Source organism: Temnothorax americanus, unplaced genomic scaffold, assembly GCF_048541705.1.
Source record: "Temnothorax americanus isolate GAGA-0224 unplaced genomic scaffold, ASM4854170v1 Scaffold152, whole genome shotgun sequence".
Classification (NCBI taxonomy): domain Eukaryota; kingdom Metazoa; phylum Arthropoda; class Insecta; order Hymenoptera; family Formicidae; genus Temnothorax; species Temnothorax americanus.
The window spans coordinates 189,254-206,703 of record NW_027509289.1 but is presented as its reverse complement, the minus strand read 5'-3'; the positions used below and the strand labels follow the sequence as shown (position 1 = coordinate 206,703).

General features: G+C 34.3%; 2 protein-coding genes and 2 long non-coding RNA genes across 4 annotated transcripts in view; 2 read left to right on the top strand and 2 right to left on the bottom strand.

Annotated features, from left to right (window-relative positions):
* Window positions 1-422: 422 nt before the first annotated feature.
* The window catches only part of LOC143895326 (uncharacterized), an 89,030-nt gene continuing 72,002 nt past the window's right edge, over window positions 423-17,450 (bottom strand). Inside the window, exons 2-3 of the long non-coding RNA XR_013256277.1 lie at window positions 1,106-1,225; window positions 423-808 (exon numbers count right to left, since the gene is read on the bottom strand). This is a non-coding gene — a long non-coding RNA (uncharacterized LOC143895326). The remainder of the gene's footprint in view (window positions 809-1,105; window positions 1,226-17,450) is intronic.
* LOC143895333 (uncharacterized) lies at window positions 5,918-7,076 on the top strand. The gene is made up of 3 exons (XM_077402387.1): window positions 5,918-6,117; window positions 6,312-6,495; window positions 6,690-7,076. Exons 1-3 carry the CDS (start codon window positions 5,967-5,969, stop codon window positions 6,706-6,708), a joined length of 354 nt encoding a protein of 117 aa, XP_077258513.1. The 5' UTR covers window positions 5,918-5,966; the 3' UTR covers window positions 6,709-7,076.
* Window positions 7,201-8,220, top strand: LOC143895332 (uncharacterized). The gene is made up of 3 exons (XM_077402386.1): window positions 7,201-7,384; window positions 7,461-7,725; window positions 8,034-8,220. The coding sequence occupies exons 1-3, from the start codon at window positions 7,382-7,384 to the stop codon at window positions 8,126-8,128; spliced, it is 363 nt and encodes a 120-aa protein (XP_077258512.1). The 5' UTR covers window positions 7,201-7,381; the 3' UTR covers window positions 8,129-8,220.
* On the bottom strand, window positions 10,791-11,223 carry LOC143895338 (uncharacterized). The gene is made up of 2 exons (XR_013256287.1): window positions 10,978-11,223; window positions 10,791-10,926 (listed from the first exon to the last, which is right to left on the bottom strand). It is a non-coding gene; the product is annotated as an uncharacterized LOC143895338 (long non-coding RNA).

Sequence of the window (17,450 nt, the reverse complement as noted above, 5' to 3'; positions counted from 1 at the left end):
AATTAACTATTAATATATAATTGATATATTTTCGATTTTTTATATATGTTTTTATATATGTTTTTTATATATTTAAATTTTCAATATGACATTGAAAGTACAAACAGAATAGTACATTTCCTAATCAATCCAGGAGTCAGAGATTAGCCACGAAGAGAGGAGGGGAAGGTAGACGCACGAGCCGAAGGCGAGTGCGGCCATCCCCGACCCTACCCCCCGAGTGATCAATCGCTAACCCGGACGTGTTAGAGACAGAATTTAACAGTATAAGTGCGTCGAAAAGACGCACGTATGCAGTAAATATATACACTTAGATAACATTTTAAACAGATATAATTCATGACTTGACCAATAATAGAGATCAGATTAACAATAGAGATAGAATAATTGTTTGTAAATAGAAGGATAATAATAGAGTTGCAATAGAGGAACAACATGGTAAAATAGAATTATTGAAAAAATTCCGAGTTATAAAAAAATATACTTTCATGCAAATTCTCTGATTTTTAAAAGTAAAAAAAGAAATCCCTGCAAATTCCATATTTTCTAGGTTTTCTAGAGAATTAGACACTCTGTATATAATACATTCTGACACTCTGTATAAATATCAAAATTGCATTTGATTTGAAAAGTAATGTACTTACCTAATGCCCTCCTATATTTTCTAACTTGGCCCCTTTTATTTTTTAGATTAGATACTTCTTCTATAATTTTTTCTATAATTTCCTCTATAATTGTTTTACACATATATACCCTGCAGCGCAATATACATATATGGAAATATCATGTAAAAATCCAGTAAGAGAAACTGAAATAAATAATTTTCACAATAAATAAACAGTAAAGTAACAAATGTAAATGTATTGGATATTTTTCCAAAGAATAGACACTCTAGTCTAATTCAGATTGCATGCTGCAAGCATCGAAGCAGCAGTCAATGCTGCTCGCTCAAAATCCAACAGTTGATTTTGGGGCAGCAAGCATCGAGTAGCATTGGCTGCTGCTCCGATGCTTGCTGCATGCAGTTTAAATTAAGCTTCTTTATATAATACACTTTGTATAATAATCTCAAAATTACATTTGATTTAAAAAATAATGTATTTACCTGATGTCTTTTTATTTTTCTAATTTGATTAGATATTTCCTCCGTATATGTTTCCTTTTTCATACGTGTATATACACACAATGCAAAATAGTTAATTTGATTATCTGTGAAGTATAAATCCTGTAAGCAAAATTAAAATAAATAATTTTTACAACAAATAAACACGCAGTAACATAATATATGTAAGTGTAGTTATAATCAAGTAAATACAATTGTGTGTAAGCAGAGATACGAGTCTGTATTTCTGTATAGAGAATTGTATCTCTGTTAACAATTCTGTGTAAAAAAAAAAGCGTGGTCTACAATACGGAATAAAGCTGGCGTAAGGAGTAAGAGTAGAAGACTATTTTCGATTTAAACTAGCTGGATCAACGACGTAAGCGAAATTAATTAATTTTATTTCTTACTCCTACTTTTACAAGTTTCAATCGTATTTAATATAATCGACGGAAAGTTATTAAAAAACCGATAGCTTATATAATTGTCAAAGGAGCTACCAGTAAGAATCATTATTTCATTCTATCAACAGCAAAACATATATTCATGCCATTTTTATATATTGAAATAATTAGCAATACCACAAGTTTTCAAGTTGGCATTGGCAAAAAAGTGTTTCGTTTTTAGCTAATTAAAATATAAAGATGCATAATATGATACTTTTACTATACGTTATATGCAATAGCAGCGTATGGAGAATAAAATGATACCTAATACAGATTTTTTAATGACCTAATAAAAAACTTTTTTCTAAACCGTCAATTGACTCAACTGGATCGCTTCAAAACCTCCTTAAAAGATCTTTAAAATATATATTTTTCAGGAATGTTTTATAGGAAAACGAAGAAAGTGAATAACGTTGAATTTTGCATGTTTTCTTCACTTTATTTTGAAAATTTATTTTTATTTTTTAAGTAACAAAAATGCTCTTCTTTTCTGTTATACCCTGGTCACTATAAATGACAGACGGTGTAAATAATTCTAGCTGTTTGAGGTATCTGAAACGCAAAAAGCTAAAATTTTCTTATTCTGCAGGAGAAGTGTGGCTATCGTCTGAACTAAAACTAAATCAATATTTCCATTCTGAGCGGTTTTTTTATTAAAAATATTATAACTTTTTTCAAAATTTTATTAGTATTTTATTAAAAGAAAATATTTATTCTAGTTTAGACGATAGCCATATCACTTATTTTGAATAAGAAAATTTTTGGTTTTTACGTTTCTGATACCTAGAACAGCTAGAATCATTTACTTCGTCTCTCATACTTACGGCTTTTAGTGATCAAGATATAACATAAAAGTAACAAAAAAGTAGAATGCTTTTCTTACTTAAAAAATAAAAATATTATAGATTTTTAAAATAAGATTAAAAGAACATGCAAAGTTTAACGTTATTCGCTTTCTTCGTTCCCCTATAAAAAATTCCTGAAAAATACCTATTTTTAAAGACCTTCTCCGGCTCCAGTCATACTCAACTTGTATTCATGCTTAAAAAAAATTTTATTTTACAAAAGTTAATTTACTAAATATTACATATAACAACTAAAAAAAATTAAGATAATTTAGACTATACTAAATATGTGGATGACAGGTAATTTGTGTAATTTGCACTTGGCTTCCTCACAGAGGAAGCTTTAACTTCCGCAAACTTGGAGATATCGATCTATTTCTAATTTTATTATATTTTTCAGTCTTTTTTTTACCCCTATATTTCATATATAATTCTTTTAAATTCGGTTGATTAGAATTAGCTTTATATGCGATCAAAATTATGAACCTTTGATCGCGTATAAAACTGGGTCTAATCAACTAAATCTTAAAAAAATTATATATGAAATAAGGGTAGAAAAAAAAGACTGAAAAATATAATAAAATTAGAAATAGATCGCTATCTCAAATATTAAAAAAACTATAGAATAAAACACACTTTTCTAAAAAAAAAATTTGAATCAAGAGACACGGTAGTGTCTCGCGCCAAGTACACGCGGAGCGAGACCGACCGTGACTCTTTTACGCGACGCGACGGGTTGCGAGTACCCGAGATGTTGAGATCTCGATAACGAGTGAACGGATCAAGTTCTAAGTAGGCTTGATCGATAGCTTGGGGTCCAATTAGGGGGGGGTTTCTCTCATAATATTCCGCTACGTGCCTTACGAGCGGAGATATTGCGACGCAAAGTCCAAATGTGAAAATTTATTTTTAAGATACGTCTCCTCCTAACGCTGCGATCTATCAGAGAAACGTCACTTTCACTTTTTCGACGCTGGCGGCGCAGGTATCGCCAGTTTCGATATCGCGCGCGTATTTCAAAATTAGGTCGATAAACTTATCGGTCAGGAGGAAGATTTCTATTTAAGTAAAAATTAGGTATATATATAAAATAAATATTGAGTCAACGGAAAAGTAGGTTCTCTATGCTTGGCAGAAAGTGCCGCTAGGGAATTTTTAAGTCGATTCTTATGAATCAAGCTTGAATTTGATGTCTATGTATCCCAGGTTGCCGATGACAAGGTCCAGATAGTGCGCTTTATAGTTTTCGGTGTCCAGGTGTAATAATACGTTGAATTCGATGTCTACGTGTCCCAGGTTGCCGATGACGAGGTCCACATAGTGCGCTCCGTAGTTTTTGGTGTCTACGTGTATTAATATTTTGAATTCGATGTCCACGTATCCCAGGTTGCCGATGACGGGATCCAGATAGTGCGCTTCATAGTTTCCGGTGTCCAGGTGTAATCGTACGTTGAATTCGATGTCTAGGTATCCCAGGTTGCCGATGACAAGGTCCACATAGTGCGCTCCGTAGTTTTCGGTGTCCACGTGTCCCAGGTTGCCGATGACGAGGTCCAGATATCGCGCTCCGTATTTTTCGGTGTCTAGGTGTAATAATACCTCGAATTTGATGTTCACGTGTCCCAGGTTGCCGATGACGAGATCCAGATAGTGCGCTTCATAGTTTTCGGTGTCCAGGTGTAATTGTACGTTGAATTCGATGTCTAGGTGTCCCAGGTTGCCGATGACAAGATCCACATAGTGCGCTCCGTAGTTTTCGGTGTCTACGTGTATTAATATTTTGAATTCGATGTCCACGTATCCCAGGTTGCCGATGACGGGATCCAGATAGTGCGCTTCATAGTTTCCGGTGTCCAGGTGTAATCGTACGTTGAATTTGATGTCTACGTGTCCCAGGTTGCTGATGACGAGGTCCACATAGTGCGCTTCGTAGTTTTCGGTGTCCAGGTGTAATAATATGTTGAATTCAATGTTTAGGTGTCCCAGGTTGCCGATGACAAGGTCCACATATTGCGCTCCGTAGTTTTCGGTGTTTACGTGTATTAATACCTTGAAATTGATGTCTAGGTGTCCCAGGTTGCTGATGACAAGGTCCACATAATGCGCTTCATAGTTTTTGGTGTCTAGGTGTATTAATAACTTTAAATCTGAATGGGTGCGTTCAGCCGATACTCCGCTAGCCTAGCAATCGTGAGCAGTTGCTCGTTTTTGCTCGTTTCTTCTCTTTTTAATCCAGTAAGTCAAAAAAGAGGAAACGAGCGAAAACGAGCGACTGCTCACGATTGCTAGGCTAGCAAAGTATCGGCTGAACGCACCCAATGTAGGACACGTAGATATCGAATTCGAGGTATTAATACATGTAGACACCGAAAACTACGAAGCGCACTATGTGGACCTCGTCATCGGCAACTTGGAACACGTGGCCATCAAATTCAAGGTCAAGAGACACGGTAGTGTCTCGCGCCAAGTACACGCGGAGCGAGACCGACCGTGACTCTTTTACGCGACGCGACGGGTTGCGAGTACCCGAGATGTTGAGATCTCGATAACGAGTGAACGGATCAAGTTCTAAGTAGGCTTGATCGATAGCTTGGGGTCCAATTAGGGGGGGGTTTCTCTCATAATATTCCGCTACGTGCCCTACGAGCGGAGATATTGCGACGCAAAGTCCAAATGCGAAAATTTATTTTTAAGATACGTCGTCTCCGTCAACCGCTTTTCTTTATAACATACATGTAACAAACAGAGAACGTCACTTTCACTTTTTCGACACTGGCGGCTAGCGGCGTTAGTGTCGCAGTGCAGTGCAGTGCAGACAGTGCGTTCGTTTAGAGCGCTATCCTGTCAGTCAGTTCATCATCTGATCAGTTAACCTATCTCGATCGATCGAGAGACACGGTAGTACGCGCGGAGCGAGACCGATCGTGTGACTCTTTATTACGCGTCGCGAGGTAAGGTGCGACAACGCGCGCATACGCGCGTACGCGAAACGGCAGTAACACCGTAATCGTGCCGGCGATATACTGAATTGAATTGCTTCGTGCTTATCTAAAGATTTCGTATCCCTACATTGGGTGCGTTCAGCCGATACTTCGCTAGCCTAGCAATCGTGAGTAGTCGCTCGTTTTCGCTCGTTTCCTCTCCTTTGACCCAATGGATTAAAAGGAGAGGAAACGAGCGACTGCTCACGATTGCTAGGCTAGCGGAGTATCGGCTGAACGCACCCATCTACTATCGCTGCCGGAAAAGAAGGTTCTCTACGCTTGGCAGAAAGCAGAAAGTGACGACTGACACGTTCGATCCCGACTTCGTTGATCGCAGAAGAGCTCAACTCGAGGTACGTTTCCGATTTGCAATTAAAAAATTTTGTGCGATGATTGATATATAGGCTACGGTCAACGTGATACAAATGCTTTGGAGCGTTCTTCCTCTCCTTCTTTCTTCATTGAAAGAAAAGAGAAGAGGAATGCTTCGAAGCATTTGTAGTGTCACGTTGACCGTAGCCATAATATCATATTAATACATTTTTTTTTTTTTTAGGTCAAGGATTGCCATTTAAAGCTGGTACGTTTGATGGGGCTGTCAGTATTTCTGCGCTTGTGGTTGTGCTATGCAAGCAAAACTTTGCACAATCCTACAAGACGTTTATATCGTTTCTTATCAACGTTGTATGCATGTCTGTCAAGAAGCGCAAGAGCAGTGTTACAGTTCTATCCAGAGAACGGTGAGAACAGGTTGTTGATATTATATATATCTTGATATATAGGCTACGGTCAACGTGATACAAATGCTCTGGAGCGTTCTTCTTCTCCTTCTTTCTTCATTGAAAGAAAAGAGAAGAGGAATGCTTCGAAGCATTTGTAGTGTCACGTTGACCATAGCCATAATATCATATTAATACATTATTTTATTTTTTAGGTCAAGGATTGCCATTTAAAGCTGGTACGTTTGATGGGGCTATCAGTATTTCTGCGCTTGTGGTTGTGCTATGCAAGCAAAACTTTGCACAATCCTACAAGACGTTTATATCGTTTCTTATCAACGTTGTATGCATGTCTGTCAAGAAGCGCAAGAGCAGTGTTACAATTCTATCCAGAGAACGGTGAGAACAGGTTGTTGATATTATATATATCTTGATATATAGGCTACGGTCAACGTGATACAAATGCTCTGGAGCGTTCTTTTTCTCCTTCTTTCTTCATTGAAAGAAAAGAGAAGAGGAATGCTTCGAAGCATTTGTAGTGTCACGTTGACCGTAGCCATAATATCATATTAATACATTATTTTATTTTTTAGGTCAAGGATTGCCATTTAAAGCTGGTACGTTTGATGGGGCTGTCAGTATTTCTGCGCTTGTGGTTGTGCAAATGCAAGCAAAACTTTGCACAATCCTACAAGACGTTTATATCGTTTCTTATCAACGTTGTATGCATGTCTGTCAAGAAGCGCAAGAGCAGTGTTACAATTATATCCAGAGAACAGTGAACAGGTTGTTGATATTATATATATCTTGATATATAGGCTACGGTCAACGTGATACAAATGCTCTGGAGCGTTCTTCTTCTCCTTCTTTCTTCATTGAAAGAAAAGAGAAGAGGAATGCTTCGAAGCATTTGTAGTGTCACGTTGACCGTAGCCATAATATCATATTAATACATTATTTTATTTTTTAGGTCAAGGATTGCCATTTAAAGCTGGTGCGTTTGATGGGGCTGTCAGTATTTCTGCGCTTGTGGTTGTGCTATGCAAGCAAAACTTTGCACAATCCTACAAAACGTTTATATCGTTTCTTATTAACGTTGTATGCATGTCTGTCAAGAAACGCAAGAGCAGTGTTACAATTCTATCCAGAGAACGGTGAACAGGTTGTTGATATTATATATATCTTGATATATATATGATGGCAAATACTGGCCGTATTGTCCTCGGTTAGAGGCAGGAGCCAACGAAACCACCGTTTTATACTGAGAGAAATCGCGAAAGTACAAATGGTAAGTACTGTCTTTTCAATATATATTTCACATAATTTCACATAATTACAATGTTGCTATTTTTATTTTATTTTAGATGGATATAGATGATAACGATTTCGCCGATTTCGAGCTAGAATTATCATTGGAAGAAAAATCAGCCACCGATATCGCTGCCGGTCCCGTCGCCGCCGGTTCCGTCGTCGCCGCCGGACCTGTCGCCGCCAGTTTTGTCGCCGCTGGACCTGTCGCCGCTGGTTCCGTCGTCGCCGACCATCCTGTCGCCGCCGGACCTGTCGCCGCTGATCCCGTCGTCGCCGATCGTGCCGCTGCTCGTTTCGATGCCGAAGATGATAGACAAGGTAATATTAATATTATGTATATTTAACAGAAAGTAATGACATATTTATGATATATTCCGCCAATAATTTGATTGCGATTACGAAAAGTATTACCCCAGCCAGAGTTTGAACCTGGAACCTCCCGCTATCCGTGCAGGCGTCGCCTCAATTCGACCACTGAGGCATGTGGTAACATTTATCGCAATAACAAACAAACATACCATCTTAATCGAAATTAATAAATATCTTCTTGTTATATATGAAAAATTTAATTCATATTATATGTATTTAATTCATAAAATTTCTTATACAATTTTATTATTTTACAGTTCGAAGACCAAGAGGCAGAGCCGCAGGGATACGACGGCAAGAAGAAAGGTTCATGGCCTTCTTATATAAATTGTCATCATCCAATTACCATTGAGGTAGACGAGGCAGAGGCAGAGGCAGACGTTGAGAGCAACAGGATTTAATCTTTGTCTCTATATAATCTTTATATAATGTCTCTAAATAATCTCTATATATAATAATGTCTATATAATGTCTCTATATAATAATCTCTATATATAATAATGTCTCTGTATAATCTATATATATATATATATATATATATATATGATACACATTAAAAATAATTGAAAAGTAATTAGAGATGAATGCATTCGTATTGTTTTATTATAAAAAATAAAATTGCGTTCAGGTATTTTATGTATATGTATAACCTTATCGTATATAATTATATTGTATAATCAGAACCGCTTGCCACCAGTGTCGAAAAAGTGAAAGTGACGTTTCTGATTATGACGTCATCATATAAGACGTCGGCGTTAGAAGTATATACGTATTCGTATCTTAAAAATAAATTTTCACATTTGGACTTTGCGTCGCAATATCTCCGCTCGTAGGGCACGCAGCGGAATATTATGAGAGAAACCCCCCCCCCCCCCTAATTGGACCTCAAGCTATCGATCAAGCCTACTTAGAACTTGATCCGTTCACTCATCGTTATCGAGATCTCAATATCTCGGGTACTCGCAACCCGTCGCGTCGCGTAAAAGAGTCACGGTCTTAATAATTTATTAAAGGATACATTTTTAAATTGGGGTCCGTTATATGGAAAAACATGCCAATTTTGTGCAGGAAATCTAGTATTTAGAAATGAATTAACGTTGACGAAAGAAATAGTTATCATTCATTTAATTTCGTTCTCGTCACAGGATAATAAATTAGTGAAAATACCACAGACATTTAATTTAACTAGCATATCAACAACTAAGATATCGATAGCGAAACAGCAGTATAAAGTAATGAATACTATATTTCATCAGGGTACATCTATTGAAGATGGTCATTATACAAGTATGTGTAGAGAAAAGACATTTTGGATTGAATTTGATGATGGAAAAATTATAGAAAATAAACGATGGCCTACAGGTGCTAAAGGTCTTTATATATTATTTTTGGAAAAAGTTGGTAAGAAATAATTTATACAAGCAACGTAATATACATGCATATTTTACATAAAAGCAATGTCCGGCAATATGTATATATATATATTTACAACTTCAGACACATTTCTTTATAAGATGTAATTTTTTTCTGTTAAGATTAAGATGCGTAACACTACAAAAAAGCGTGATATCCGTACAAAATTACCTTTTTCAAAAAAAAAGGTAAAAAAAGGCGCCAAGTACACGCATAGTAGTACATATGTATTATGTTGATACCTCAAAAAAAACAAAGTGGTAGTATTATACCTCGAAATAACACCCTGTACATACTGTTTATACAATGCGTAATACTACAAAAAGGCGTGATATCCGTACAAAATTACTTTTTTTAAAAAAAGGTAAAAAAATGCGCCAAGTACACGCATAGTAGTATATATGTATTATGTTGTTACCTCGAAAAAAACAAAGTGGTAGTATTATACCTCGAAATAACACCCTGTACATACTGTTTATACAATGCGTAATATTACAAAAAGGCGTGATATCTGTACAAAATTACTTTTTTTAAAAAAAAGGTAAAGAAAGGCGCCAAGTACACGCATAGTAGTGTATATGTTGTTACCTCGAAAAAAAAACAGTGGTACTATTATACCTCAAAAAAATCTAAGTAACAAGTGGTAGACGTAATCTTTGTATTTCGACAAAATCTTGAAAAAACCTAAGCAGTAGTATCTTTACCTCGAAAAAACCGAAGTAACAAGTGGTAGACGTAATCTTTGTATGTATTTCGAAAAATCTCGAAAAAACCTAAGCAGTAGTATCTTTACTTCGAAAAAACCGAAGTAACAAGTGGTAGACGTAATCTTTGTATCTCGAAAAATCTCGAAAAAACTAAACAGTAGTATTTTTATTTCCAAATATGTTGTTACCTTGAAAAAAAAAAAACAGTGGTAGACGTGGTAGTATTATACCTCAAAAAAATCTAAGTAACAAGTGGTAGACGTAATCTTTGTATCTTGAAAAATCTCGAAAAAATCTAAACAGTAGTATTTTTATTTCCAAAAAATTATTACTCAAGTGATACACATCACAAAATTACGTTACCTTATGAAAAATGAGTCGCGCTTCAAGTGATCTATTATTTTATTACAATTACAAAAAAGAAATGATATCTCTTTTTAAATTACAGCGCCAATTACAAAGAACATACACTGAGAAAAAAAATGTGTCAATCCCAAGAAATATTTAGTCCGATACGTTTAGCTAAACATTTTAGTTAGTTAACTAAACATTAGTTGAATTAATTAATTCTTGATTAAAAAAACGAAATAAATTGTTGAAACAATTAATATTTACTTAACTAACTAAAATGTTTAGTTGAACGTATCGAACTAAATATTTCTTGGAATTAACAATTTTTTTTCTCAGTGTATTTTTCGAGATACAAAGATTACCTCTACCACTTGATACTTAGGTTTTTTTGAGGTACAATATTACCACTGCTTTTCTTCGATTAGAATAAAAGATTGAATCATGAAGAATTACACAGAGGTAACAGTACAAAATACAAATATTTTATTAAAATATTTAAATCCAACAAGGAAATACAAGGTATTTAAATACAAAGTTTATATATGTATTTTAAAAGATTTAATCGCATCGCAAAGAATTACAGAGGTAACAGTACAAAAAATAAAAATATTTTATTAAATAACATAAATTTTTCTTGTCAAAAAACTTGGCGCTGCTAGAGAGAGAAAGAGAGAGAGACCTTTTATCCTATACTTAATCATAAGCCGCATTATTCGAAAGAGAAAGAGACCTTTTACCAATGTAAATATTACTCATTCTATACTTATTCTATACTTATTCTATACTTAATTCTAATCGCTTTAAAAATATAAACTTATCCTAACTTATCCTATACTTAATTATAAGCCGTCATTCACCGTCACACACACACACACACACACACACACACACACACACACACGCACACGCACACGCACACGCACACGCACACGCACACGCACACGCACACGCACACGCACACGCACACACACACCCACACCCACACCCACACCCACACACACACCCACACCCACACCCACACCCACACCCACACCCACACCCACACCCACACCAACACCTACACCAACACCAACACCACACCACACCACACCCACCCACACCCACACCCACACCCACACCCACACCAAACCCCACCCCACACCCACACCCACACCCACACCCACACCCACACCCTCACCCAACACCCACACCCACACCAACCCACACCCACACCCACACTCACACACCCACACACTCTCACACACACCCACACCCACACCCACACCCACACCCACACCCACACCCACACCCACACCCACACCCACACCCACACCCACACCCACACCCACACCCACACCCACACCCACACCCACACACACACACACACACACACACACACACACACACACACACACACACACACACACACACACACACACACTTCCGGACATTTTTTACTAATATAATTTCTCGACACTTTAGAACATGCTAAACCTATTTCCATGCATCAAAATCTAGAAAAAAAAATTTTTTACCATCACAAAACTTCTTCTATGAGGAAGCAAAAAAAGGTTAACTTTAAATCACGTACTTTACACAAATATTTCTTGAAAACGAATACCGCAAGGGTATTGAAACGTATCGCATATTATTAATTTCTATTTTTATAAAGCATCATATACTAAATTTGCAAAAACATTTAGAAAAAACTTTTTTCACAATTTATTAAAATGTCTGTTTCACAATACCTCGGAATAGGAATTCCGTGTTAAAAGTTAAAACTTTGAAGCTCAGTATCTCGATTTTTAATACCGCAAAAGGTACTAAAATTTATACTACACATAAAGCACCTATAAAGCACCTATAAATTAATGTATATTCACAGTTTCAAGAAAATCTAGAGAAAATCGATTTTTCGGAGAACGTCCTTAAGATCTTTCAAACCAGAATACGCTCTTGTAATTTATTATTTGTCATTACTATATTTTATTATTAATCACATACATATAAGTGTGAGAAAGCATATGGTACAAAATAATTTCAATATTCAAATTATTGTAATAATAAAGAAATCAATTATTTACATTTTCTTCTGAGTGTGTATGTGTGATGTTATTGACAATAGTTTCTTTGCACGTTTACATTTTTTTTGCAGATTTTTTACACGCTTAATTTTCACAAGTGTGATGTCAAATACAGACAATATTTTTGTTTATCTGCTATAAGCGTTATTTTGAATGTAAGATTTTAATAATCAAATGTTTTTAATAATCAAACATTTTTAAACTGCAAACGATATATTAATAACAATTAATAAATTAAGGGCGTATTTTCTGGTTTGAAAGGTTTTAAAAATACGTATTTTTTATACATAGAAGTTTTTTATAGGGGAACAAAAAAAACGAATAACGTTGAACTTTGCATGTTTTTTAATCTTATTTTAAGAATATATTTTTATTTTTTAAGTAAGAAAAATGCTCTTCTTTTCTATGTTATATCCTGATCACTAGAAGGTGTAAATGACAGACAGACTAAATGATTCTAGCTGTTCTATAGGTATCAGAAACCCAAAAACCAAAAATTTTCTTATTCAAAATAAGTGTGGCTATTGTCTGAACTAGAATAAACATATATTATACGTTTATTAGTTTTTTTTTAAATAAAATATTAATAAAATTTTGAAAAAAAAAGTTATAATATTTTTAATAATATAAGAGAAATAAGACCGTTTTATGACCGTTATACAATCAATCAATATTAAATAAGCCGTGTACGATCTGAGCTTGGATCTTATAGCTTAATAATATTTTTTGTGTATTACACGTATATTTTTTCCAATCTTAATAAATTGCGCGCCGACTAACTTGTCAGACTTACAACACAGCTCCTGTTGGAGTAGTAAATTCTTTACTATTATTTAAATCAATTTAATTAGAGGGGTGTGAGGGGATTTTATTAATCCAATAGAAGCTGTGTTGTAAGTCTGACAAGTTAGTCGGCGCGTAGTTGATTAAAGTTGGAAAAATATGTAAATATAGTATATAAAAAATATTATTAGGCACTATAAAATCTAAGCTCAGATCGTAAATGGTTTATTTAATATTGATTAATAATATTTTTGATAAAAAGGCCGCCTATAGAACCTAGAATGGAAATATTGGTTTAGTTCTAGTTCAGACGATAGCCACATATACTTCTTCTGCATAAGAAAATTTTAGCTTTTTGCGTTTCAGATACCTAGAACAGCTAGAATCATTTACACCGTCTGTCATTTATGGTAACCAGGATATAACAGAAAAGAAGAGCATTTTTGTTACTTAAAAAATAAAAATAAATTTTTAAAATAAGGTGAAGAAAACATGCAAAGTTTAACGTTATTCACACTTTCTTCGTTTCCCTATAAAAAGTTCCTGAAAAATATATATTTTAAAGATCTTTTAAATCAGAATACCTCCGTTAATAATTCTTTACATTCTCTTCCTGATTCGACGGAAGAGATTTTACCACTTCTCAATATGAATTTATCTTGTTATGATTTTATTCGATTATTCCGGCGTTTTTATATTTGTGATTTAATTAGATTATTGTTTACTTTGCTTATATTATTAGATGATTGTTTAATGTTTTAGTCTAGACTAATGTTTAATGTTTTAGTATGTAAACTTGAACATTAATTATCATGTTTTTTATATTTATCTTCTTCTATTGTAGTAATCCGTTCCGAAGAAGACTAAGTATAGTCGAAACGTTAACCATATGTATTGTTTATTTAAGAAATTGTTAAAAAAATTTTTATTTTAATCCAATATCTCTGTTGTTTATAAACATTAATAGCTAATATAAATTTAATAACAGTAAAAAGAACATTATAAACTATTTTTTTCTCAATATAGTTAATATGTAATTATTGTTATGCATTTAAATATTAAATTTAAATACTATTATGCTAAAGTAAAGGTTTTTAATGTAAGATTACTTTGTTGATAGAAGAGCATATTAGTCAGAGAACGGGGATTTTTATACATTACATTTACGAATTTTAGTTTTTATGTTTATAAGTATTTTTTTAATTAATTATATTTGCAATTTTTATATTTATAAATTTTAAATATATATATTTATTTATTTACTTATTTATAAAAATAAAAATTAAAATTTGTAAATATAAACGTAAATGTAACGTATAGCGCATCGTCGATTTGCCAACTCGAAACTTGGCACTCGGCGAGACGCGAGGAGCGATACCCAAAATGCATGGCATCGTAGCATAGCCGGCGCGTGCTAAGCAGCTACGTCACAGCTCAAGCGAGGAGACAGCAGATCGTATGTCTGGCTCTTCTCTCCCCGCTCGAAGCTTGCCAAAGCTTGCCGAGTGCCGAGTCAGCCGATTGGCATATCCCCTCCATCAGAGTAGTTCGGACACGAACCATGCGTGTGTACCGTTACCGAGCGTAACGACGTAGTTGACGTCCACTTTCTCAGGCGGCGCGTCAGTATACGTCCGCTGTAGAGACCCTCTAATAAGAGTCTGGCCACAACTGGATGGTCGCCATTTATGCGTGGAATCACACGAGTGAGAAAGCAATATGCTCACCGTCTCACTCGGTTGACGCATGCGCACACTTAACCTACCTCTTCGTGACGTACCACTTCATGAATAGCTGTATTTTAACATTACAAATCTTTTTTTAAAATAATTATTATCAAAAATACCAAATAATTTATACGTGGTCTGATTAAACGTATTTTTGTCGACTTCGATCTTCTAAGATCATAACCTTTGTATAAACTTTCATTAATAAATAATAAAAAATTAATAAACAGAATAATAAATTTCTTTCGCCAGTATATAGAATAACAATTAAAGTAATTTAAATCGACCTGACTGGCAATATATATAACGTCTTTCCGATATGAACATTGAAAAACTGTGAGCCAACTTGGTTTGTCGGATTCACACAGCACTTTTTTTCAGATCAATATCGAGACATTATTAATTTTGACCATAATTTTGGTCCGTTGATGTAATTTCTAAATTAAATAATTTTTAATTTTATTGCGAAAAATATTACCCCAGCCAGGGTTTGAACCTGGAACCTCCCGTATACCGTGCGGGTGTCGTGCCAATTCGACCACTGGGGCTGTGGTAATATTTATCGCAATAACAACTGTAAGATGGAGCACCGATTACTAGGTCGACGGTGTATAATAAACAGAATAATAAATTTCTTTCGCCAGTATATAGAATAACAATTAAAGTAATTTAAATCGACCTGACTGGCAATATATATAACGTCTTTCCGATATGAACATTGAAAAACTGTGAGCCAACTTGGTTTGTCGGATTCACACAGCACTTTTTTTCAGATCAATATCGAGACATTATTAATTTTGACCATAATTTTGGTCCGTTGATGTAATTTCTAAATTAAATAATTTTTAATTTTATTGCGAAAAATATTACCCCAGCCAGGGTTTGAACCTGGAACCTCCCGTATACCGTGCGGGTGTCGTGCCAATTCGACCACTGGGGCTGTGGTAATATTTTTCAATGTTCATATCGGAAAGACGTTATATATATTGCCAGTCAGGTCGATTTAAATTACTTTAATTGTTATTCTATATACTGGCGAAAGAAATTTATTATTCTGTTTATTATACACCGTCGACCTAGTAATCGGTGCTCCATCTTACAGTTGTTATTGCGATAAATATTACCACAGCCCCAGTGGTCGAATTGGCACGACACCCGCACGGTATACGGGAGATTCCAGGTTCAAACCCTGGCTGGGGTAATATTTTTCGCAATAAAATTAAAAATTATTTAATTTAGAAGTTACATCAACGGACCAAAATTATGGTCAAAATTAATAATGTCTCGATATTGATCTGAAAAAAAGTGCTGTGTGAATCCGACAAACCAAGTTGGCTCACAGTTTTTCAATGTTCATATCGGAAAGATGTTATATATATTGCCAGTCAGGTCGATTTAAATTATTTTAATTAAAAAATTAATAATTCCATCCATGTTAAAACTATATGTTTTTGAGAGAGATATATATTTTAATTTATATCACAGTATAGAGTATATATCACGCATCAACATACATATAATGACACATTATGTATATTTTTACATCGAGAAATGTTTTATGAAATTTACAAGTTATAGATCTTTTGTACTAAAGTAACAAATCTGCAAAATCAGGATACGACATGGCCCACGAAACATTAAAGGTCATTCAAGTCATATTGTCAAATACTTTTGCGTGTTATTATAAAGAAAGCAAATTAATTAGGTTGTGTATGTAAGAGTAATAATAAATAGAAAAATTTTTATGCCAATATAATTATGTCTGTAGTGTATAATAAATTACATCATCATCTAATACTCATCTGATTAAATGGTACATTGCGTAAATGAATCGTAAACATGACGCGTAAACAATCCTGAGACATTTATTTCCATGTATATGTACACTTTATAAGAGTTAACATATATTCGTATTCCATATAAAAAAGAAATATAATTTTGTAAGATAAATACACATATACTTCACATACATAGCATGCTACACTTTTAACTTGTTTATTTATATATTATTACTGAAGACGCATGTACACAGAATATATCGCATATTATGTACTTTCTCTTAAATTAAATTTTTTTTACAAGAGTAATGGAAAACCGATTCCTAATACTTAAGAAACCTGCAACTAGGCAGTACCTATAGCGCATTATATACATGACATACATGAAAAATAAACTTTTGTTAGCAAACCTATAAGATTTTATGTTTTACCATACGAAGTATATTCAAATACAAATGAAGCATCAATACATATCAATAATGCATTAAAGTAGCCACCATTAATTGTTACTATATCATCAATTATACCGTTTACATAAAAGAATAGTGCATAGCCATGGATTTACTATTGTAAAAACGCAATGATGAAGCTCTATATATGTTTTTTTTTAAGTTTCAATCTAATCGTAGCAAACTTTTTGAATAATTTTTGGCGCAAATTATGGCAGTTTAAGATGTGATCTGCTGGAACGGAACAAAATTTGTCAAACAAAAATTTTAGCAAATTAACGTCACGCATTTTTGAAAAATACCGTTGATAATGTCGATAAATATTTTCCAATTTTAAGAATACCCAAAATGTTTCCTCATTAACAAAGTGCAGGGTATTAGTATTGTAGCATTTTAAACGTAC